General features: G+C 41.6%; 1 protein-coding gene across 1 annotated transcript in view; it reads right to left on the reverse strand.

Moving 5' to 3' along the window:
• The window catches only part of LOC124802982 (dachshund homolog 1), a 969,696-nt gene extending 944,859 nt beyond the window's left edge, over nucleotides 1-24,837 (reverse strand). The window contains exons 1-2 of the mRNA XM_047264082.1: nucleotides 24,038-24,837; nucleotides 23,244-23,866 (exon numbers count right to left, since the gene is read on the reverse strand). Of these exons, the coding sequence (XP_047120038.1) occupies nucleotides 23,244-23,866; nucleotides 24,038-24,172 (758 nt within the window). The 5' untranslated portion in view covers nucleotides 24,173-24,837. The remainder of the gene's footprint in view (nucleotides 1-23,243; nucleotides 23,867-24,037) is intronic.
• Nucleotides 24,838-25,828: the final 991 nt, after the last annotated feature.

Raw genomic sequence — 25,828 nt, forward strand, 5'->3', positions numbered from 1 at the left:
ATGTTTTTCTCCTCTGCTGCTTGTGACGTGGCGCTGAAGGTACTTGGTGAAATCAAGATCTTCGACCCTTCATCTTTCGCTTCAGCAGAGACAAAGCTTTTAAACAGAGTACATGCCATCCGGAATTTAAATTTCTCTTTCTGTCAAACCAAATAGACCCTTGCCTAATAAAATACTGTTATGTTCAAAACAATATTCAGATTGATTACAGCTTTATATGTTTTTTTTAGATGTTTATCTCCATCTATAAATGAAATGAGTAACCCACCATACGGTTTATAGCGGAGTGTACGTAGCAGATCAGAACAGCAGAAGCATCTCTGCCTCCTCCTGACACTTTCTATACATTTCGCAAAACGTACATCAGTGCTTGTAGAGTCCAGACTCGTTCTAATTTTACCTGTCGGGTGACGCTGCGCGATTCGTGAGGTGTGGTTAGTATTTACATTTCTTGACTCAAGCGTATGTCTCTCCGTGGTGAGTAGGGCCTGTCCTGTGACGTCTTTCTAGGAGTCATGAAACGTAGCATCAACCCTTCAGTGTCCAAAGCCCTCCTGGACATCATGAACAAACGGAACTAGCCGAATTTCAGACGGTCAGTACCAGCGGAATCAATCTTTTCCCCAGAGAGTAGTTTCTCTATCTCCAAACAAAGAAAATATGTTACATAATTCTACAGCAAAACTGAGGTTAGTGAGATGGTAGTGGAAAATATCTCACGCACCTTAAGATAGGCAACCCATTTCATTTTATACGCACCCGGAGCAGATGATGTAAGTCGGGTTGCCTGCCTCAATTCCGGGGCAGTTATATTTTGCCCACCGTGAAATAGTTGCGCTCATCTGTCCTGCGACCCTTACCAGGAAGCTGGGTGACCTGCACTTTTCTTCGCTACAATGACCTACGGTATGCTGTTTCTAGGAGAGGCACCGGTTATCCGGCATTTCTCCGGATGCGCTGCGAAGCAGTTATGTCGCCACTTTGCACGTGGCGTTCTCGGAGGGGTGACGGGAACGCTGGGCCGAGCAGACTTTTGGAATGCGACTGACCCGCGCCTAGGCAGCTGTCTTTCATTTACCGGCGCCTCCATTAGCACCGAACCACGCAGCGTCGGTACCCCGTGTAACCGGAGAACCGCCGTCCGCGTACTGCAGCCGTAATTTGGCCGCTGCAGTAATTGCCACATTTATACCAATCACGACGCGGGACGTTTCTGAGTTGTTACGCGAGCGCGCCTACTGCCTGTGCGTCTTTTTCTGAGTTCAGTTTCTTCTTCTTTTTTCTTTTTTTACTCTCTCTACGTGCTGTTTGTATGTGTGTGTGTGTGAGTGTGTGTGTTTGTGTGCGCACGGAGGAGTGATGCAACGCTTGCCCTGTTAAGTCCCTGAATAATGGGCAAGCACACTCTTACGCTCTTTGGGCAGACGTTTTCGCACGGCGTGACGGGGAGACATGCTGGAGGCATCTAGCTCCACGTCACCAAAAAGAATTAGCAGCAGCAGGGGACTTCACAGAACGCTCATGTGTTTTGAGGTTCTTTTAATAATTAGAAGATTCACGAGACAGAGCTTATTACCTGGGGAAATAAAATGAATCCCCAAAGAAACGTCTGGATTCTCCTCAGTAGTTCATGACATTAGAGAGGCAGTGATGTTTGGTTGAACCGCTTCACCTGCGAAGCTTCAAATCATATCAGATAACAGTGGTAGATTTATACTCCAATCTAACCAGTCATGCAATATGAGCAGACTTTTCAAAAACGTATAAGAAAACTATGCATGTGACCAATAGCGAGTAAGAGCTCACAAAGGAATAATATTCAATGAACATGTGGACAGACCAAAAAAGATGCAATTAACATATCACAAACATAGAATTCTGAACTATCACGAACTGAAAATAACAATATTGTTAAAAGAAACGAGCCTGTCAGTAATGGGAAAGTTGAAGGAATCAATGTAACATTGTAAGAGGCAAGAGTCACGCTAAAGTACTGGCAAGTATTTCCGGCAAACCGTGGTTCATCTCATTTAAAGGGAACAGAAGACAAATAAAATCGCTAATAATGATGACATTCAACCCATATTTATTTCCCAATCATTTGCATTGAATCGTGATTGTGTCCCATGTTGTGAGTGTGAGGGTACATTAATTGGGCATTTGAACCACTCTTTTTATTTCAACAAGAGGTACGACAGTTAACAATAAGATCTGCGGAAGGCTTTAGTAAAGCCTAGCTTTAACCTACCAACTACTTTCGTCTGTTAGAATTCACAAACGATACGAGACCGTATAAAATATTATCCTATTTCTTGAGAGAACATATTTTTAAAAACGAAACTATAGTGTAAACAAGAAAAGCAGATGGTCCACTACGTTGATGTTAATAAATCTATATCAGAGAACCATGTTGACAGAGATTTTCTTGACTTTTGGTAGAGCTTCACACCTCCACCACCTAGAGGTTGGAACCTCCACCTGCTAAAGAAAGTAAGTATTCACGGAGGAATATTTGAACATTTATAGGAATGGAGTGAAGATTTTCTTGCAAACGAAACTAAGTACGAGGAGGAGGGGAGCTGGGGTAACATTATCAGAAGAGGATGTAGGTGACTTTAATCTTTGCAGAGGACTATCTAGAGAAAAATACATCCTTTAACAGCTAAGTTTTTTATTGTGGGACTTGTTGCATATGTTTTAGATAAAACTGTTGCGGACTACGAGGATTACAAGGTAACACTAGAACCCTACAACACCCGATGTTAAGATACTGTTCATTAAGAACAGAGCGTGCACCGCGATATCACCTGCAATGCTGGAAGCAGCTGTAAAGAACTCCGAAGAAAGGACTGAGCTTTGTCGCCAGCAAGCGAAAGGAAATTCTGAACTCACCTGAAATACTGAGGACCATATTTACAGTATAATGTTAGTTTTACTAATCATTTTTACGACGTACAATTAAGTTTTGAGGTAGATCATTTTACACATTTAACATAGCGTGTTTAACTGCATGAAAAGATTCTGTTCATTTACACATCAGTATGAAGAATAGTGAAGTGTTTCTGTCATATTTTAAGACAAAATGTGTTGTGGACAAGAGCCATGGAGTTATTTCTTCGTCGGAGAGTGAAAACATCAGTACGATTGTAGAGAATATGGCCGAACGGAGTTGCTGGAAAGAGATGAATAAGAGGCTCGACAATATAGGCAAGACAGTTGCTTCATGAAGTTGATAATATCGAAATCCATATTCCATTCGAAAAAGCCAGACAACAAACGTCTCGAAAGGAGACACCTTACAGCAATAACGTTTCAAAAGTACTACCAGAAACTTGATAGGAAATGCGTAAAGCTGGTCTTGAACTATTTAATGGATATCTTTGGATTCTGTAACGACTAGAAATTCTTGATGAAATAAAAGAAATTAGAGACATGAAGACGTGCCAGTTAAATAGATTACACTTTCCTCCTCATGAATGTAAAACAGCATGATGTAGCAAAAATGTATTAGGTTACATTATTAAGAGCGCAAATGTGAAAGTAAATGACAGGTAATGCAACATTCAATAACGAATGAAGAAATGAACAACAGAAAAAGAAGAATGAACGATACCTTTCAAATACCGAAGACCGATGTCTGACTGTACGGTGAAAATTCTATGTAAAGTTGTTGCGCGTGACTCTGAGATAAACTGAAGAGAAATATTTGCTTCGAAAATTGAATAAACGGCAAAAATGTTGGATTTATTACACAAAAAAAAATCGAAGAACATCATATACATGGAGAAAGCAGTAAAACTGTTTCGCGAGAAGGAGGAGAAACAGTAATAACAGTGTGGTGCACGTAACTCTTAAACTAAAATTCTGAGCTAACTCATTTGTGGCAAGTATGTTTTTCAGATACAGATCGCCTCAGTATAATCTGTTTAATAGGCTCAACCTCACGAAGAAGAGATAATGAAAAACTATGCAATCATCAAAATTCAAATAAATTCCTGACAAATAGTGTTCAGAAACTAAAGGCCTAGTGTCAAAGTATGTTTAGAAGAGTGAAGGAAGCGAAATTTCGAAAAAAATATGTTCTAGGACTGGTAACAAACAAAGACAATTAAAAGGAAATTTCAGTACATTACTGCAGTGCTTATCGAACACAGACCCAAGCAATTTTGAAATATGCGTGGAACAATAGAAATCAAAACTTCAGAACTTATTTCGGTGTCAACGAATTTATATGTAAATAATCCGACAAGGAAGTTCCATGGCCGCCATAGCTAAGTTGACACGCTAAAGTATTTGCGTCGAAGAGCAATTTGTCTCAGTATTAAATTATATTCATTTGCTGTTACAAACATTAAGAAAACACCTCACAGATTTCTCGTCAGTACCCGGGAACCCTTTTACCTACACGAAACAGATAATGGGATCACAACTTTATGTTTTCCCCGAGCCATGCAGCCAGGTGCGGAAAAACTGTGTAAGTGTCTATGCGCAAAACATTTGCGCAGAATTAACTATCATTGGTGAAAAACAATTGCATGAGTACATGGATGAAGAGGCATTGGCTAAATAGGTTGTATAGTATACAAATTAACTAAAACATTCGTTGAATTTAATACCAATTGAAAATATTTTGCAAGAAGTGAGAAACGGTGGGTTTGTGAAATGCTGGTTTCACTCTTTGAGCCTATAATCTAACTACCCAAATGTAACGTAGATTCTGTCAATCCACTGAGAATTTCTGCTTACCGCGTTCTTTCACAAAGCCTTTTATTACAGATATTCGGATTTCCTGACCTTGCTTAACGGTATTTACATTCTGCTCTTAGGAAAGATGTTTCCTGTTATGTGCTGTGACATATCGTTAACTTTGCTTGGAATAATTTCTGGGACAAATTCACAATTTACGGATTATTTGCGGGAAACTTAAATTTCAAGTCCCTAATAGGAGTTACCTCTCTCCACACAACAACAACAAAATATCAAACAGTATTAAAGGTAAAAAATAACGAATAAAACTTCACAAAAGCATTCTTTTTGCAATTTAAAAGAACCCTGGCAATATAATACCCCGTTCTGCTCCGTATTAATATGCTTCTTTCCGTTTCGTCTAATCCTTGTTCCCAACACTTTAGGTTGCATGAATCTAGACATATTGTATTGATTGATGGTGGCTGTTTAGTAACAAGTTGGTACAAGTTAAGACTGGCATATGAAATTACTTTTGCAAGTGAGTCACTCGAAATATACCGAAATAAAAGCAGCTTTCCTTCACATAGTCACCGCAATAAAAGCGAAAAAGTATGAGACATTCAAACTAGTGTGTAAGTTATGAAATGTTAAAGTGTACAATACCGCCACTGTGAATGGTTAGTCGGTTCGTTGTATCTGAGCGGATGCATTGGAACTGTACCAGCAGTGAATAGAGGCCGGTGTGTTGCACCCCGCATGAAGCTTCAAGTTGCACTCTTCGTATCAAGTTGCATGCCACACTGTTTCCCAGGGAGACGCCGGTGCTGTTCGCAACAAGTGAGGCGAAACGCGTTGTGGTGCCGGAAATTTTACCTACCACCAAAAGCGTCTTGCGCTCCTCTTAACAAAGAATAGTAGCAGGTAAGGCAACTGTTAAGTGCAGAACTGTTCAGTGCATCTCCATGAATTTCTGTATGTGCCACAAAATTAAAGAAAATCGTACAAATAACGAATAATAACTTTCCTGGCTACTGCGAATTATAATGAAGGTGACAAGTATAAAATTTACTTTTCTCTCTTTCGACAGAAAGCTAACGTTAATTTTAACAAGACAGGTGGTGACTTTCTTAAACAAAGCTTTACTGCACTTCATTTCATTTATTTACGCGAACTATGGAAAAAAACTACGGCTTTACGAAACTTGACGTTTCAAAATTCAAAAGCTCAGCAAGTTTTGAGACTAGGTATATAACCGATGACTTTTCCCACATTTTTTGTGTGCACTTTCGGAAAGTTTTGTTATGTCACTGGCGAAACACAGAGAATAATTCTTGATAAAAAAATATTTTCACTCGAACTGGAAGCAACATATTAATGTTTACAAATAAAGGTAATTATTATTTCATTAACTCCTACAGAGAATATAGGTGTTACAAAAACTAACTGGATTGCGTATCATACGGAAATTGACTGGAACGCGTACCAACGAAAATTAACAGGAATGTGTACCAAACTACTGTTTCGTTAAGACTATGAACTTCCTTATACGATGAAGCGAGCATATGGAATGGTTAGCGCACTGCTCACTGCTTATTGGCGTGAAGTCACAAAATGTTAACACTCAAATTACCTGAAGGTAAATTAAAAACCTAAGTATCATTGGCATCGGGGTAGTTAAATAGATTCTCAACGTTTAAAAGTAATTTTTCCCCCAATTATTTCTTCACGTTCGGTTCGCTCTAAGACTAATTATTGTCACAGATAAGGGAATTAATCCGTTGAATACATTAGATGCAAAATGCTTTTAAGTTATTAACTTGTGACTTCCGTTTACTTTTTATGACAACTATTGGCATTTTTCATTGCATTTTCGATTCTCCGTAGTTGTTTGTACAGTAGAGCAAAAGTACAAGTGGCTACTGGCAACTTCGTAAAATAGGAACTTACCTTAAGTGAAACAGACCAGGTATTAATTCCTTACTAAATTGATGTTCTAAAATGAAATTAAAGTTTTTAAAATAAAACACAGTTTTAGACTCACCACTGAAGTACGTAACGCGCATTGAACTATCTCCGTCGCTACAGGCAAATAAAAATTTGGACAGTTTTACGGCTTACAAATAAAAAAAATTCTTTACTGGCTAATTTACTTGGGCGGAAGGTGATTAATTGAGGCCATAACAAAATACTGCGATATAGGTGTCTCGTTAAAAGTAATGTCAATTCTGAAAATTTCAGGTGTAACCTCTTGCTTTTGTGTTTCTAAATCTGCTTCTCTGAAATATTTCTATGCACTACCCTATGCGTCCATGGTTAAATGTTATTGTCGATGACTCGAGAATGCAGATTTGTCCAATAAGAATCAATACGGAATTTCCATCAATCAGCTCGGCTTGTATTTTAAATCAAGATGTGAAATTATTCTACGAGAAGAATACCCAAAAGCAAAATATTTCCGTCCGTCTCTTAAATCTTTTCCACATGATGGGTTCCTGCGAAACACAAAGATGACACGAAGCAATGAAAATTTCTCTTATATTGCTACTTGTAGCCTCCATTTGTTTCCGAAGTACATGTTTGCAAACCATTTGGCTGTAAATTCTTGAGGTACTCGTAAAGCCGAGCTCGAACAAGACCGACGAGGCGGAGTTAGCTAGCCAGCCCCGGAATGGGAACTTTATAGCGTATAAAACGAATTTGCTCTCGTCAATTCATTAAGCGGGTCGCTAGTGCTATAAAACAAGCAATAAACGAAACGGCCTCCTTACAATTAACAAATACTGGTGCAATTAGATGCGGGGATCGACACCACCGTGTCGTTAAACTGGTTACTTAATTAGGCAAAAACCGTGTGGTGATAATGTGGTGTAAAGAGCTCCCAGTGAATGATGACTGCTACATCGGAACTCCAGAGAAGCAAAGATGTTGCGTTCAAGTGCGTCTTCGGAAGCATGCCGTCTTCTCACCGTTCCCAACCTAGGTGATCGCACTAATATCAGGTTGCCTAAGCCGAGAATAACGATTGAGTTTGGTAGGAGAGACGTAAACTGTATCCTCGGGATCTTTCGGTATTTCTGCACCAAATACAGGGAAACAAAATGTCATAGCTGTTTAATTTAACAGTCGGATAAATGACATCAAATATGTTTCTGTTCTGTGATTTGTTACAAAGCTTAGTACTCAGTTCGGATACTCTCAATCGGATACCAGCCAAATCCTGTAGAAATTACAGATTACGCACAGTTCAAACAGAGCACATCCCTTAGTTTTGTCTGTGTAACCCAATGACGCAGGAGAAATATAGTATTCTCAGAGTATACGTCAGAAATCAAAACATTGTATTGTATCAGAAAACTAATTCTGCTCATTTTAACTTTTATTTACTAAAGTGGAAAAATATTTATATACGAATAGTTCAACACTCGGGGAGAGGAAACAATGCATTGTATTTTAGATGCTACAGAACTTTGAAACATGGTTCCCGCGCGGTTGATTTGCTGATTCCGCTGGCTGAATTTTAGTTTCACAGCAAATTTTCCTATACATGGCTAGAATGACAGCTTTTCGTTGCAAACATAAAATAAGAATTTAATAACTGAAGAGGTACATCAGGCCCACGTAGGAAACGTTTCTGTAAAGATTTCTTTTGGGAGAACACTTTAGAAAAATAACTATTGAATTGCCATTGTAAAGTATATTCTATCACTGTCAACGAATGTTATCTGTATCAGTTAAAACATTGTGGCAACAATATCAACACTAAGCATTTCAACAGTGCGAGAGAGAACTTTTTTTCCTGTCAATGCGTATGCAGAAAAGAGTCATGCAGATTTAATTAGTAAACTACTGTGAGTGTAACAGCAATGTTTCGTTCGGTTCTCCACAGCTACCAGATTGGTCACGCATCTTACACACGTTTCATTTACAAGCTGGAGAAAATGAAATTGCGTAGAAGTTTGTTAAGCCCACTCTGGTTTCCGGAATTGACTTCAAGACAAACTGTAAATTTTTGCTGCTGTCACTATACACAGCTGTTGAGTTTACATTTATCATAAGATAATTTGTATGAGAAGAATATTATTTTACTCTTGGTTCACAAACAAAGGATATTGGAGACGTTTGACAAGTATAAAAATTATCGGCGCAGAACTTTCTTCACTTACTGACGCCTTCTACGATGCAGTTCAACCCATCTACAATCCAGAAACTGATGCTTATCATCACTTTAAATATTCAGCAACAGATCGTAGAAATACTTTTGAAAGGTGACCATATGCCTCTTCCGAAAGAAATGATAGAATGCAAATAAATGATCTACGACTGCTATTTTTAATACCATGCACCAGTTCGGCCTACAGGCGTTAGCTCTGTAGTCGAAACCGCCTGATAGCTCTCGAAAAGTTTATCTCTCACCTTTTTCAACTTCTGCAGCTGATGTAGGCCCTTCTGCGAGGGGGATGTTTAAGAGAGTCGACGAGCAGTAGGAATGTCGAATCTGACTCAGAGTCGTAAACACGTTTCCTGTTCCGGGAAATTCGGCGAGAGTGGCCTTAACGGCGACTCGCCTGTGGGCGTACAAACGTCGAGAATGCCCGCGCGGTCGCCGTGGGGGACACACGACGTTTTAAGCGTCCCCTCTGCCTGCAGATCTGCGCCACTTACGGGGCGTAAATCACCGCTCACGCGACACGGGACATAGACTTATCAGGCACGACAACCGCCGCGACACACGGCTGCCGCCGGCAATAACAATAATAAAACAAAAGAACACAGTAAATTTGTTTCCTCAGACAGTGTACCCACCGACGTAAAAGAATATTCCTTTGGATTTACGTCACTCATTACCATACGAAACGCTTTAGTAAACGCGCCTGTTGTCTAGGACACACGATAGCAGTCAGCAAGGAAAAAACAGTAATACGCGATGTTTCAGGACAGAATAGGTTTGAACGCCCAGTTTAAGTTAAATACTCCATCTACGTCAACATCATGAGGGACAAGGAAATAATTCAGCTGAATAGGTCACGGAAGTAATATCGGCGCTCTGCTTGTCAGTCATTTTGGGGAATTCCCGGAAACTCTGAACAACAGATACTGCGAGCAAAAGCGCGTAAATATTTCGTAAACAAACGCCTTGAAATTTTTGTCTCGCTGCGAGCTGCAACTGCTGCAATGTGCAATGGTGGACTGCTGAGACAGTTGTCGCCTTTAAAACTTTAGTAGGTATCTGAGCGCATCCAGATGTCATACAGACCAACATCTCGCCCACTGTTACAAAGTGGTCTTCTTCAGGGCATTGTATTTTAGTAGTGGACCAGTGGCACATGCAGGTCTTACACAGAGTAATTGCCTGTGTCTGATTGTCAGTAGCGACTCTGAACTCGATTTTTGATTTGATGGCACGAGAGGGAAGATACAAAAGGTCTGAATGTGGCACCGGTGCAGTAGTAAACGTGCCACCCTGACGGTAGCCACATGGAAACTTTAGCCGATACGTTGGGCTATGCTACAACATACTCGGAAATGTTTTGGCTGTCTATGGGAACAGCAAGCCTTATAGGATGACTTACTAATACATTAACTAATTTGAAGCACTGCAGTAATTTTTTACAGTTTTGACCATACAATGGCGACTTAACTATCCTTTCGGAATATTATCTGTAATTCATTCATTTACAATAATAGAGTTGTGGTTTACAAGTTAGTCTAGTATTGTTTCTCATTCTACATGTTTTGATTTTTATCCATCGTCACAGATTTAAATTTAATGGAAAAATCGAAGAACTTTGTCAACCAAGAAACTTGAACTCAGCGCACGATTTGTCATTCGCTGCAAATTTTGTTCGTTTGACTCTTCACCTCATCAACAGAATGTGTAGAAATTCCTGATGAAACAATGTTCCCCATCTTGTAGCGAATGGATTAACATATGGCAATATCAGTAGCCCGTTTTGTGGTAAATGTACGTAGGCAAAACTTGTCAAACAGCTCGTTGGACACTAATCCTGTTAAGCTCTACAGGGAGGTGATCCGTAAAATTTACATCGTCTGTGGAAAGTGATCTAATGTCGGTAGACTAACGACTGAAATTAGACTCCAAAACGAAAAACATTATCGAAATTTAACGGCTTGTAGTCACTGAAAAGATTTCCAATTGTCCTAACCTCCAACATGTAGTAACGAATAAGAGAGGAATGAGATGGAGACAGATATAGGGTCAATTATTACTAATAATGGTGAACGTATGAGATGTTTTGGGAGGTATGCATGTAGATAATAACGTTATGGAGTAGACGAAAGATAACTATAGTATTTGAATTCAAAGCATTACATTATCAAATCAGAGGTAATCAATAAAAGAGTGAATATCGCTGTGTTATACATGCACCCGTATCTCAAGACCTGTATACTATTGACGAAAAATCTCTGACAAGAAATATTTTTTAATATTTATTACTGTTGAATTTATGTTTATATTTATTTTGTCAGTCATTGTAGCTGAGATCCAGAATGAAGCTCCATAAGTGTCCCCTTTGGTACTAAAAATTTTCCTTCTGTGTCATTCAACGCTTTTCTTCAAAAAGTCGTAAAACTGTATGACTTTGCTTTTCGAAGATAACAATACTTTCCGTACTTTTTTCCTTGTTGAGCTACATTCCCTAAAACTACTGAATTACAAGGTCTGTGATAATTGTGGGAGCTTCAAACATCTACATCCGAAAAATTAATGCGTAATTTTGTATAACATTTTAACTACACATTTATGTTGTTGTATTGCGCAAAAGCGTGACAAAAAATATTTAGTGAAGAATTTTAGGTATACGAACAGAATTATTGTCTTGTTCTGGTAAGACAAAGCCAAATTGGCCACAATCAGATAATCCGTTTTAGACGATTGATTGCGACGAATTAGTATTTCTCAAATAGCTTATTTGTTTTCTTTTTTTCACAATAAATGTCATTCTCATATCTGTAGTAAGGCTACGGAAAACATGCCGAATCAGACAACATACATCTTCGTCAACTTCCAAAAGGAGAAAAGACGAATATAATCCAGGAGAAAATGAACTGTTGGTCAAGTTTCGGAGGTTCAGTTTGAAGGAATGCGATGTGAACAATTTTTGAATCGTGAAGCAAATGGAGCGAATTACCTGTTATGAGTGAGAAAACGGTTGGTTTTTAAAGCCTATTATTTTAAAATCAGTAAATAATTTACGAGATGATAAATTAACACAAGGATGGGAACTAAACGAAACTGTAATATTTTGACAATACTATTTCGAAGTAACTTCCAAACTGTAAAGTGGCAAGTGAATGATTTTACTGATAAACATGTGTATGAGTTTCATATTGTTGAAATCTACACCACGGAAACATTCTTTATGTTAGATGTTTGTGTGAAGGAAATTGGAACGGAATTTGTTATGTTTCAGTTGTTCGTGTATTTAAAACAATTACAGAATTTTCTTGAACTTGTGAGCTTTTTACTTGAAAATAATCTTCTTTCCTGTATCTGAATTATTTCTTTGAGATTTCTGCGTACTAACAAAACTCCCGAGTGTAGTCATGTTTAACGCTACTTTCAGCCGAAAGGAATCAAAGGTACGACAACAGAAAAACAAATTGGTTATAATTACTGGGACGGCCACCTCGAGTAACGTAATTTTATTCCCAGTTTCTCCGTATTTGCTAACAGCAGTATTTTGCAAAAGGGAGATGCAACATAGGAAATAGTACTTATGTCTGAAGGTGGGTTCCTTGAAGAGACAAGTACACCTTCATTAAATTTCAGGAGATTTAGTGAAAATGAGCAGATTCTTTGAATAATGTTCCAGTAAGCCACTTAAGCGAAGTTATTAAAAATAGAACCGCGATGAACGATGACTGCACGGTGATGTGAAGAAAAGCTTTTCTAGATACACAAAAGAACTCAATGTGAAAAAGGATGCTGAAGCAAAAGAACATTGAAAAGCACCAATACAGAGAACGAATATATCGTTAAAGGGAATCCTAACAGACCGAGACTTTTTATCTCATGCGCCCTGACTCATCTTCGAGCCAATTCCTTTGCGTTATCAGGAAACAGCGGAAGCATTTCGGTAAAAGTTGGCATTGGAACTGTCCTCGGGAAGCCATACCGAGTCTCATATCAGAATTATTGTAAACCACATATTTTGACTTGAGGTCAATGAGATCAAGGAAACGCAGAAGAAAATAAGTTTAGTGCTCAATAATTGGTGGAACCGAAGTTGTCTATTCTGTCGATTGTTGTCAACTATCAAGACTCCAACTACAAGTATCTAGTGATGTTTATTTATAGGGTATGTCGAATCACAATCGCGTTCGGGGCTCGAAATGTAAATTTAAGTTCGTAAAATTTATTCAGTATCTACTCTTCCGCGAATTAACTGTTCCGACGCTAAATCCACTCTTCTCAGCTAAAAACGTCGCGCAAAGACAACAGGTTGTCCATAAATTATATGCTTTTATGTTGTGGTCTTACATCAAGGATATGGACAGCATTCGGTATGATGGCACTACCTAATAAAGTAGTTCCGATTCCTACATCGACAGTCTGTAGTTACGCATCACAGTTTCACTGTTCCTAAAGCTGAATTTCGCCAAAAGATACATCCCTTACGAGTGTTTGCGTGGATGTTTCCCGACGGTATCGGACGTGCACTGGAAGCATGGCAGACGCTACCTCTTCGACCACTACGAGCTTGCAGGGTATGTTTTCCGATTTTCTGCTTCTATAAAGGATGACTTCATCACGCCTGTAGGTTCCTTTCTACACTGTGTGGATGATTGATGGGACAGTTTGGGAACTGTACGCAATAAGAAATAGTTTTTGAGCGTTTGACTGATTTTTATATTGAGGAAAAAACTTTAACGCTTCGTTTGGAACAGTGATTAAGGAACCTACAAAGCTATGAAACCGGCCTGCTAACAAATTCCACAAAATTTGTAACTGCTTGGTGGATTTACTTCCTGTAGAAAATAGTTTATTTATAATGATTTATTTTGTGATGCTGAGAATGGGGAATCTTAAAACTACAATGGATACCTCCAGAGCATATTCTACTAGGGAGACTACAGCGATGGTGTTTAGGATCGATTCTGTTACCTGCAAAATATTGTTTGAACTTAAACAAACTGAAAAGTTAATCTATTCTGTGTCCTGGGATACACATTACCGTTCCCAAAAGGGCTCGCACTGGAAACGAAATACGAATATTCAATTGTATTTTAGGGCAATTTATGTAAATGATTAATGGAGAGAGAATTTGTCAGAGTTTTAAAATACCGTGTATAGTTATACTTTGGCTGAAGTGAGTGAGGTGCGGGTTCTTGACAGAAAATAGAAATAAGGTTTTTGTGAAGTACCGTAGCGTACACAAGAATAGACAGGAAAAGAAACATGAGGTATTGACATATCTACGAAAGCAGAGTAAAAGAGACTGTACACAGGAGTATAGCAGAAATTGGTTACTCAGTTGTTAGACAGGTGCACACTTATGTTCATGAAAAGATACGTATATGTCAGCCACAGGGATCAACATTGGAACCGTCACAGAAAGGATGAGAAACCCAACATTGTATGAAGGCTTTCACGACCGGATGACATATCTTCTGGTAAACCTTGCGGGATGTAAGGTCGTGGTCCATGAAACTCTTCAGCTCCTAACGTTTCGTCCAGTGCTTCGCTGGACATCTTCAGAGGGGTGTTTCTCCTCTCGGCAAGACTCACCGGAGGAGAAACACCCCTCTGAAGATGTCCAGCGAAGCACTGGACGAAACGTTAGGAGCTGAAGAGTTTCATGGACCACGACCTTACATCCCGCAAGGTTTACCAGAAGATAAACCCAACATTGTCAGTAAGAAACAGAGATAGTAACATGGTATGCAGTATAATACGAAAAGAAAGAAAATCAAGGAGATGAAATCTGTAGTGACAACCGAAAATTTGTTGCAAGTGCAAGAGTGGAATCCGTATTTCTAGCTCATCCCAAGCAGTCGGCTTAACCATTACGCTGTCCGAACCCATCTCCAGAACTGCTTTAGTGCCATTGCTGTTTCCACCTACGATTTCACAGTGTAGATTCAGGGCAGTTGAAAGGTTTGAACTGGTATCATCCGATGTCGCAGTGTTTTGATTGATTTCATCCTCAGCGATCCATTCGTTTCAAGAGGAGGGGTAGCGTATGAGGCATCCAGCATCGACTGGTTGGCGGTTCGCCGACGGAGGAACGTATAGTTAAGACTGCCGCGGGCCGCCCTGGAGAATTTCTCTGTGGGGAAAGCGCCCGCGGCTGGGATTATGACGTGCTAACGGCCAGCGAACGGCTGCAATTGAATCGTCGTGGTCTCGGGTTGCACAAGGCGCGCAGATCTCGCCGATAGCGGCCGCTGCGTGCCGCCTGCCCTTTGGCGAACAATAAAACGGCGCAGCAGGAATGTCGCGTCTCGCGATAAGGCAAAAGGACACACGAGCCCGGGCCAGCCGCCATTGTCTCCAAATGTCAGCTCGCGCCGCGAGGTGCAGCGCTGTTTCTATTTACACTTCCACTCGGCTGGCCGCCGCCACCGTCCAAGCATTTCGGGGGCACCGCGGGAGGCGGCGTGCGAGTTTCCCGTCTGGGAACTGAGTCCAGTTAATCAGACGCACATCGTCAGCTATACGGAAGCACGCATGAAGCACGAGAACCAGGAGGGACCAATACGAATGGAAGACCAACAACGGATTAGAACATGTGTGAGACAGGGATGTAGTCTTTCGCCTCTACTTGTAAGTTGGCTGTTTAGGTTTTTATGTTGGTAACGCCACGTAGCGCTCTATATGAAAATCACTGACTGTACTGTGTGCGGTCTGTGGCTGGTTGGCATTGTTGGAATAGTCGCTATTGTAGTGTTGGGCAGTTGGATGTTTACAGCGCGTAGCGTTGCGCAGTTGGAGATGAGTCGCCAGCAGTGGTGGATGTGGGGAGAGAAATGGCAGAATTTTGAAAGCGGACGATCTGGACATGTGTCCATCAGAGAGAGTAAATTTGTAATATCGGATATCATGGACTGATATATATATATCATGACTTTGGAACATTATTAAGGTAAATACATTGTTTGTTCTCTATCAAAAATCTTTCATTTGCTGACTATGCCTATCAGTAGTTAGTGCCTTCAGTAGTTAGAGTCTTTTGTTTAGCTGCCAGTATTGGCGCTCGCTGTATTGCAGTAGTTTGAGTAACGAAGATTTTTGTGAGGTAAGTGATTCATGAAAGGTATAGGTTATTGTTAGTCAGGGGCATTCTTTTATAGGGATTTTTGAAAGTCAGATTGCGCTGCGCTAAAAATATTGTGTGTCATTTTAAGCACAGTCATTTATAATTTTTCTAAGGGGACGTTTCATACTGTTCAGTCTATACATCGAAAAAAGAAAGTGATTGAAATAAGACATGTTCAGGAGTGGAATTAAAATTCAGATTTAAAGGATATCAATGATAAGATTCGCTAATGACACTCGTATTCTCAAAGAAATTGATGAAAAGCTGCAGGACCTGCTGAATACAGTGGACAGTCTGCAGAATACATACTGAAACTAAAACGAAGAAAGACGAAAATAATGAGGAGTAACAGGAATGAGTTCAGTGATAAAGTTGCCAACAAAATTGCTGCCCACGAAGTAGATGAAGTGAAGGAGTTCTACTAAACTGGAAGTAAAAGAACACATGACCGATGAAGCACAGAGGATATAGAAGGGAAGCTAGCAAACGCAAGACGGATGTTCCTGGCTACAAAAAAAGAGTCACTAATATCAAACGCAAGCCTTAATTTGAGGGAGTAATTTTTGTGATATCCGTTTGGGGCACAGCATTGTATCGTTGGATGTGGGGAAACCAGAAGAGAAGAGAATCGAAGAGTTTGAGATATGGTGCTACAGACAAACGTCGAAAATTCGGTGGACTGATAAGGTATGACGAGGTTCTGCGTAGAATGGGTAAAGGAAGGGGCACATGGATAACTTTGACAAGAAAGACGGGACAGGATGGATATGTGTTAAGACAGGAGGGAATTACTTCCATGATACTGTAGGTATAAACTGCAGGGGAAGACACAGATTGCAATACAACCAAAAAATTATTGTCAACGTAGGATCCAACTGCTACTCTGAGATGATGAGGTTCGCAGAAGACAGGAATTCGTGTCGGGCCGCATCAAACCAACTAAAAAAAGAAGTTGTCAGCTGAGATTAGTGACTTTTGTATATAGCTGAAGAACAATTACTTCCTTAGAGCAACAAAGCGGTTTTTGGCTACGAACACCGCACCGTGTTCCAGCTGCACTGCCGAAGGAAGGCAATGGAGGTATTTCGTGTACTCACGGCTAATTTAAAATGAAGCTTCAGGTACATTCGAGATTATTATTTTCATGAAACAACAAAACACCACAATAGAGAAAGCCGACATAATGGGAAGCGCAGGCTTTATTAGGAATACAGCATCTTAAGTAGTTACAAAGAGCATCACCTCTCTTTCAGATGTATAATTTTCTTGGTCTGTCTGTAGCGTTAGATCATTACGTATCTGATAGTGGGCAGATACACTATTTGTTTTCACGCATCCGGCAGTGTAGTCGATTTCTGCGCAGTATTACAAGCAGTGACGACAGACTTCTGTACCGGGTACTGCCATTGCACCTAATAAAAAGTATCTAATTTCAGTGCAGTAATTGACGAAGGTAACTTGTTCTCTAAAATAAGTAATGTAATCTTCGCTCAATGAATTTAAATACACCGACTCGAAAAATGCACTTCACATACATAGTGTTACTGAAAGTGAACGAATTAATAACTTACTGTTTTTGTTGTTGCTCTTGAAAAAATGTTTTGAGCTTTTAAGTCATTAATTCAATTGTGAAACAATTTATCTCCGGTAATAATTTGTCGAAATCTGTTAAAAATGCAAAACGCAATGTACAGTTGTCCAGAGTCCACTGTCATATTATATTGTACTGTTTTACAAATTTAACACAAATTAGTATGTTCTATTTCTTTACTATTGATTTTAACTTCTTTGTATTTTGCGCTCTTGAAGATTTGGAGGTGCTTTTGGAGCAATGAACGCACAGCATAAGTTACAAGCAATGAAAATTAAAATTAAATTACTAAAATTCCAAATAAGAATTCTGCCTGAAGGAACGTATTCTCATGCTACCGTTCAGAGCGTGAGTAATGGTTTATTTATTACATTTTCGGGGAGACTTGCAGAGTGTACGTAACATCGCTGAATTTAATCCTCCATAAAGGACAACAATGACAGACAGGAAAGTGTTTTTGTAAAACACGTGTCTAAAAGAGACCTTTACATGTCAACTCCAAAATTTTATTGATATGGTGTATGTCATCACACCAAGCTACAACAACACATGAAACGTCCGATGAAGGAACAGTTCTGCATACTACAATGATGTAATTTCAATATTGTACTGCAATATGTAGCAAGTACGATATAATTAAAAATAAATACATTATACAGACATCGATGACACTTCTTGTGAGGCTATATTAACGAAAAAAAGAAAAAAAAAACTTAATCCGTCGAAATATTACGGAATTAAATCGAGCTCAGAATTATTAATGATCACGTTTGGGAATTTTCTCGATAGAAATGCTGGGTCCTAATCCGAAACATGATCCAAGCATGGCATACAAAGCCGAGAGCATTACGTTCGAAGGGCTGCTAAATTTTGAAACAAAGCAACTACATTGACAACAAGGTGGTGTTACGAATGTCGAGACTGTTCCTTCAATAAGTCCAACACCTGTCTTTCCATAATTTGTCTCCACTGTTGCTGACGATCAACGGGCTTCGAAGAAAAAAAAGTAGCAGTAATGAAATTTTAGAAAACATAATAGTTGGTCAATAACAAGAAGGGAGGGAGGTTCTGCGCGCAGCGTTCACATTGCACATTAGAAACGGGCGCAGGAAACTTGAGCTACAGATTATTATAGTGAGGTTTGCAATCTGGCGTGCAGCACCATTAGAAACCGTGAAATACTGGAATCTTAACAGAACTCGCAGAGGCTAATGGACTTACGTGTGGCGCAGACATTTACGCTTCATATCCTGCAATAATATTTGACGTCAAACAGAGCAGTCTTTGTTTCAAAAAGATAAGAGAAAGACAACAAAACTGAAGAAACGTAGATAGTACTTAAAAACCAAGTCACACTTGTAGTATAGTGTTAAAAGTATGTATTAGATACGGACCCTCTTGATGTTTCATTAGTGTAGGAACACATACACAGTACCATATGCAAGTTTAGGTGGGTACTTACAAAATATTTACAGACCATAAACTAACACTGAACAAGTGAAACAAAATTATTTATAAATTTAATCAACATACATCAATGAGAAAATGATCAAAGTAATATAGAGGGCTGAAAACCTAGAGCACAACGTAGTTTTTGACATGAAGTGAACCGAAAAAATAAATAATTTAGAATCACTTCTGCAAGAGAGCAGACAAGAAAAATTGAGAGAAGATGCAGACGACGTACATTAATATGCGCGGTGAAAGATATCAAAATTAAGCGCTCAGATTTCATTCTTCAGGAACAAGACTGTGTAGTGAAGTACATATGACAAGACTCGTTCCTTTATAAACAAACAGAAATGCTACATATCGAAATATAGGGAAGAACTTGGCGCTCGACTTTGCGAAATCTGCGAGGCTTTTAACGACAATCTGATTCAACTCCTTGAGCAATTTTGTCATCTTCTAGAAGACACTCCATTTCCCAAAGTGGTGCAACAACCATTCTGTGGATAGAGTAAGAATTTTAGGTTTCCTTAGCAGTTTTAAATGTTGGAGAAAAAATTGAATCGAATTTTTTCGCTGTACTGAACTTGTCTCTCTCCCAGATAAGTGCATTGAACTTTACAAACAGAATATAAGTAATACTGTAAAAGCACGCCTCTTTTTGTTCCACGAAAAGTAGAATACTAGACGCTATAATGTGTAGTTGATTACTTTCAGTTTGTCAAGATTGAACAAACAAAGGTAAATAAGACACTGTTGTCAGATTATTTTTGGCACTCAGGTGTTTACAACTGCAATAACATTCCTGTAACAATAAGGAAAGAGGCAAATTAACCATCGGGCACGAAGATTCACGACTGCCATGTATTTAATTCAAATAACATCTTTTTAATTAACAATGATCCGACGAACTCGATGCAAGAAACTGTCAACTGCCTGATCAAATCAAACTGACAGTGTGTGGAAAACGTTCTACTAAACGGATATGATTTTTCTGCCAACCATATTCTGTTTTCCTTCCACTCTAAGGTTCCACAGTTTGAAATATACGGTATTTTGACACAGACACCAATATTTTCAAATTTTCTCCATGAACTTGGACACAATCGTTGGGAAATGAATTCAGTGGGAACGACAAAATAAATAAATAAATAAATAAAAAGGTTGCGGGGAGCGCGTAAGGTACCTCCGCTGACAGGCTTACCTAACATCTTGCTCACAAACAGAACAAATGGTTTTATTTCTATTAGCAGCTTTTACAGTTGCACTCTGCACAGACTATTGCGTAACCTTTCATCATAAACTAAACGATGATTCGATATGAGAATCTCAGAAAAATTCTTTTGAACCCTATTTTTCTCATGAAATTGTAGAGTAGTTCTTGTCATTCAATTGTTTTCTTTCATTCGACACGTATCATAGGCTATATATCTACCAAGCAGATTTAAACGATATTCACTTTGTAATCAACAGAATTTTGCACTTGAAAACATTAGAAAACTGACAATAAACCTACAGAATTCTAGATTTTCCAAATAATTAATGGAAACAACGCTTTTACTTGCTTGCTGCTTACTGTTCGTTCTTTCCTATTGATGGAATTTACGACGCATCGCTAAAAGCCTAAGTACATAGTCAAAAGTCGTCACACGTAACATCTATTTGCATCCTTGCTAAACGGATCAATGTAAACGGACGAAATGCAGAAACGTTTAAGACTGTTTCAATACACAATTTAGGAACTCACACTGGATTAAAGGAGTACACTTATTTACAGATTACTTGAGTTTCTCATAGAACAGCTATCACAACCAAGTTACGACGAAGTACATAACGAATGAGTTAGCCATCATAGTCAGGTCACGATGAAGTACACAGCAAATGAACGCACTCGAGAAAAATCCTGAAGGACTATCAAAGCAGGTTGCTGACATTCACTGAATAACTTTCGTGATGTGCACTACGGCTAAGTGGACTCTATAAAAATCCAATACACACTGTTTGTCCAGCGGGTGGGAAAACAGAAATGTACGGAGGTACAGCAATATTTAACGGAATTCAAATTCGGAAGCAAAAACTTAAATTTCAGATCAAATAAACACAATTATTGCTTAGTGTATACTTCACATATTGCCACAGCGTCGGTACCTCTACGGAAGTAGGCGGAACACCGAATATTTTGAAACTCGGATGAGGTGTTCATGTAATGTGTGCGGGAGGCTTAGCACCTGTTGTGACTCCGTCTGTAGAAAGATGAGCAAGCACGTATAATATCAGCAAAAACTACAAAAAAGGCTGAGAGACTGTATCAACGAACAATTTAAGAAAGCGCTTTGTAGCTAAACGTATTGTTGGGGGCTCATTCAGAAACAAGAGCGACATGTGGAGGTTTTCCTGTGATTATGGTATTTAATAAACGCCACAAGTGGTTGGTAAAGTAAAAAGACTTGTCAAAGAAATTGAAATAGTAAAATTCATGTAAGCCAAGCAAATTAAATAAACAAAACACGGAACTCGCACTCTCCTTTTTAATCTTATTTACTTTCACCATTTATTTAGAAACCTTTGTTCCAAAATTTGCACACTATTTTAGCAGCTTCGCCTCACGGCATAGCATCCTGACGAACGCGGAACTAGAATTGCACATTTTGGTGGGGATGGTGGAGAATGATTCTGGTAAGAAAACTCCAGTTGTATGTAATCAACTAATTTGATCGGAAATATCTGTCGTTTCTTTGATTCTGTGAAGCACAAAAATTCGAAGTGATTAGGTGTCAAATAGGAAGCAGACAGAAAAACGTGTGCGTGTATCATCAGACGCTTTGGTCCAGGTTCGGAAACCATATGTGTGTAGGAAACACTGTTTGCTGGGTGTGAGTGGGTTACTAATAAATGCAAAAAAAATTATTAACACTCGAAGGAACCTTTCATTCACAATTTACTCAATACGACGCGTTTCTAGGTAATATCAATTCAAGAATTACTTCTCTATAAAGCTGAGAAAATATATATTTTTCGCAGGGTGTGGAGCTGAATAAACTGAAGAAAAATCGCGACTGCAGGAATATGCCAAGTGTTAATAACTTTATATTATTAGTAAAGCCACACATTCTCTAAATACGGTGAGAGCTTGAAAGACAATATGTTGACTGTGAAGGCGGAATATTCGTAATTATTAAAAACAAAAGTAATATTATCAACAATACATGTACTCTCCCGATTACGTGTGTTTCAGAATATCAGTATTTACGACGCGTTGTACGAACCACTTTCAGTTCAATAGGTGATATACGTGCAAGAATTACATGTAACTTACATAGCAAGAAGTACATGTGATTCATAAGTTTAAATCACCTAATGAAGGCATTGCGATTACTGGAATGTGTCGTAACTACTAATGTAATAAAGAAATAGTTACTGAGTGGCTATGCTACGTGTTGGCAAGACTGTCATAGTGCAGTTATGGACCTATTGTCTGTTAATTCGTAATAGGCCTATACATGTAAGATGGACCGCACCTGGCAAGAGGTAGAGACTGATGTTTCGTCACGAATTCCTTTACTACCATTGCGACAACGTCAAACGTGGTGTTGTGTTTCACGAATTTGCTTATTGTTGAACATACGGGAAAGCATGTTTTCAGAAGATATAAGGAATACGCAATGTCCTTCTGTATACATGACACAAAAAACGCATAACATTCACAATTTTTATCATCTGTGAATCGTTGACAAAATTGTAGTGAAAATAAAGGACTGATAATCTAAGACCTGATGTGAATTTTGACAGGAAATGAAACAATATATACATTTCCAATTAGTTCTCGAACAGCGTAGAATTCAAAAACTGAGAGAAGATGCAGGGGACATAATGTTGTAACGATGGTGGAAAAACATCGCGTTAAGCGCTCAAACGTCGTCCTCGAAAAAGAAGATTGTAGAGAAGTACAAATCACGTGTTTCGGTTCTTTATAAACACATGAGAGTGTGGAGGAGATGGTAATGGTGCACGATGTAACGTACGCAACACTCCCCACCCCCAACCTCCGGCAGAGTGCAAAACTAGATGAAGAAAATTGAGAAAGTGACTGGGAGGGTCTATATACTGAACAGGTGGTTTCGTCGGTTTAGAGTGATCACAGGCAACACGACGAGCACGTGGTTAGCAGGAAGGTCGCCGACGCCGTGGCAACAGTGAGGCGAGGTGGGCGTCGAGGGGGCGGCGGCACGTACCTGGCGGTGGTGCAGTCGCGGTACAGCACGTCGAAGTCCTTGCAGGAGAGCAGCTTGCAGCGGTTGACGCCCGGCTGGATGGCGCCGAGGCCTCGCAGGATGCGCACCTGCTCCACGTTGCAGACGAGCGGCACGATGTCGAGGCGCTTCAGCTTGGTGTAGACGGTGTGCAGGCCGCCCACCAGGTGCTTGAGGAACAGCTCGAACGCCTGCGGCAGGCACAGCATGGTGTCGCCCGCGATGATGAAGGCGGCCACCTTCTGGCCGCGGTAGTCCACCAGCTTGCACTCGTTGGCCGTCGGGTCCGACGTCGAGATGGGCGGCGGCGAGTTGTAGGACCGTGGAGGGCCACCGGCGCCGTGGTGGGCGGCGGCCATCAGGTCCAGCGGCGAGTGGTGCATCAGCCCGGCGCCGCCCAGGCTGTTGAGCAGCCCTAGGCTGGGCGGCGGCAGCGGCGGCATGCGGGACAACGGGCCTCCGCCGCCCATCGCGCTCGGCGTCGACACGGGCGGCGGGCTCAGCTGCTGGCCCGGTGTGGGCGGCGCCGCTCCCGGAGGGCTTCCGGGGTGCCGCACCATGCTCAGCGGGCTGTGCTGCTGCGGTGGCGGCGGGGGCGGCGGCTGCTGTTGCTGCTGCTGCTGCTGAGGCGGCGGCGGTCTGTCGCCGGTCGGGGGCGGCGGAGGCGGCACCGGGCCCGGCGACTGCTGCGGCGGCACCTGCGGCATGCCCGGCGGCGGCTGCGGTGGCAGAGGCGTGCCCGCCCCCGCGCCGCCGCCGCCGCCACCGCCCGGCACCGGGGGCGGCGTCAGCGGCGGCTTGATCACCACCGGCGGCGACGCCGAGGACGCGTTGCTGCTGTGCTCGCTGTTCGTCGACGACGAGTCCATCACCGAATCCATGCTCATGTTACAGGCCAGAGTCTGACTCATCCAAGAGGCGCCGTAGCTGTCCACTGTCCGCTCTCACATACACACGCGCGCCAGACACCTAAGCACCGAACATATCACTCGCGTCCTGCGCCGGCTGGTAGGGCCATGCCGCTGCTGTCAGTCACACAACACACACAGTCGCACAGCCGCGGGCACCGAGTCGCTGCTCGCAGTCGTAGGGGCAAAAGCCACGCGGTCGCTGCTGGCGCAGTGAGTGTGGCGCGTGTGTGTCTGCCGGCCGCGGGTCGGCCCGGCCGCCGGGTGGGGGCAGCCTACACACGATTGGAGGGGAGCTGCGGCCCGCGTCGCGACCACTGTGCTTCTTCCCGGCTATTGTGCACGACTTCTGCTCCGACTCGTCGGCGAAATCACAGACAAAAACGACGCACCTCGCGCCTTCTTTTCGTCCAGACTGAACACCGGCCGTCGCGCGGACGACGGACGGAAAATAACAAAAAAAAGAAGAACGCGAGGAGAGCGCGCGGGCGAAAGCGCAACGCCTTCCCAGTCCTCCTCCTCGTCTCTGCCTCCTTCCCTCACTTCTTCTCCTCTCCTCTCCTCTCCTTCCCTCACTCTCTTTCTCACACGGCAAGTCTCTCTCGCACAGCACAACGACACTCGTTCCTCTCTCTCCTCTCTCCCGCAGCTTCGGACGCCGCGGACGTCAATACCCCTGCGGCAACTGGCTCGCCTTCCTACAAAGAAGTACTATATTACGGCAGTCACAAAAGTAATAAATAAAAACGGCAGCAGCGCCGCTCGCGCGGCCCGCGGACCCGGTGGGGAAGGCGGCCGCAGTGGAGGGGGGATCCGTACTTTTCAGCCCAGGAAAGCGCAGCTGGCGTCGGAGTCGCCCCCCACCACACGCTCCCTCGCGGCCCCTCCCTTCACACTCAGCTGTCACTGGGAACCACCCGCCGGCGGCGCGCGGCCCAATGGCGTCCGCCCTACAGCCGCGCGGCGCCCGCTATTGGCCGACCTGCGCGGGCGCACCGCGAGCACATTGGCCCGCGACCGGGTTCCGCCCGACTTGGTTTTCAAGTTTTAACGGCGCCGGTGAACGCCCCCTTGGCGCAGTTTCCTTTTTCTTCTCCCCGTCTTCTCGTCCGGTGCCTGTTGGGCTGTATACCTTCGTCGTTTCCCCCTAGCGGCGGCGCTGTGAGGAATTCGCCGCGCGACGCCCACCTGATAGCGGAATATGTCACAGTGCGGGAATAACTTTCGATTACAGAAGCAGGCGCACAACAAACACGAGCACCTCTTTATTTCTATTCCCACCTTTTATTGCTTTCTCCTTGTCCTTTTCGCTCACCCTGAGGACAGTGTCTTAGTCCAATGCTTAATATACTCAAACTAAACAGACAATCCGATCCGCAACACCGCTCTCCGATTTCCGACGTCATAGTGCGTTATAATTGAATCTTTCCATTGTATGTATTGTCTCACTAACCACCATATGCAATCCAAATATCGTCAGAGTCAGTACCACTATGCAACTAATACGTCACTCACTGTCATTAGAACGCTATCGGATTTCTGTTACAAATATATCACAATTTTTATTAATAGTTTGTGAATGTGAAAGAAATTACACCCATCGTTGTCGTAGCCTACCGAACGTCCTCTCTGAGAGCTACCGACTGGAGTACAGGTGGC

Source organism: Schistocerca piceifrons, chromosome 6 (genome assembly GCF_021461385.2).
Source record: "Schistocerca piceifrons isolate TAMUIC-IGC-003096 chromosome 6, iqSchPice1.1, whole genome shotgun sequence".
NCBI classification, from domain to species: Eukaryota; Metazoa; Arthropoda; class Insecta; order Orthoptera; family Acrididae; genus Schistocerca; species Schistocerca piceifrons.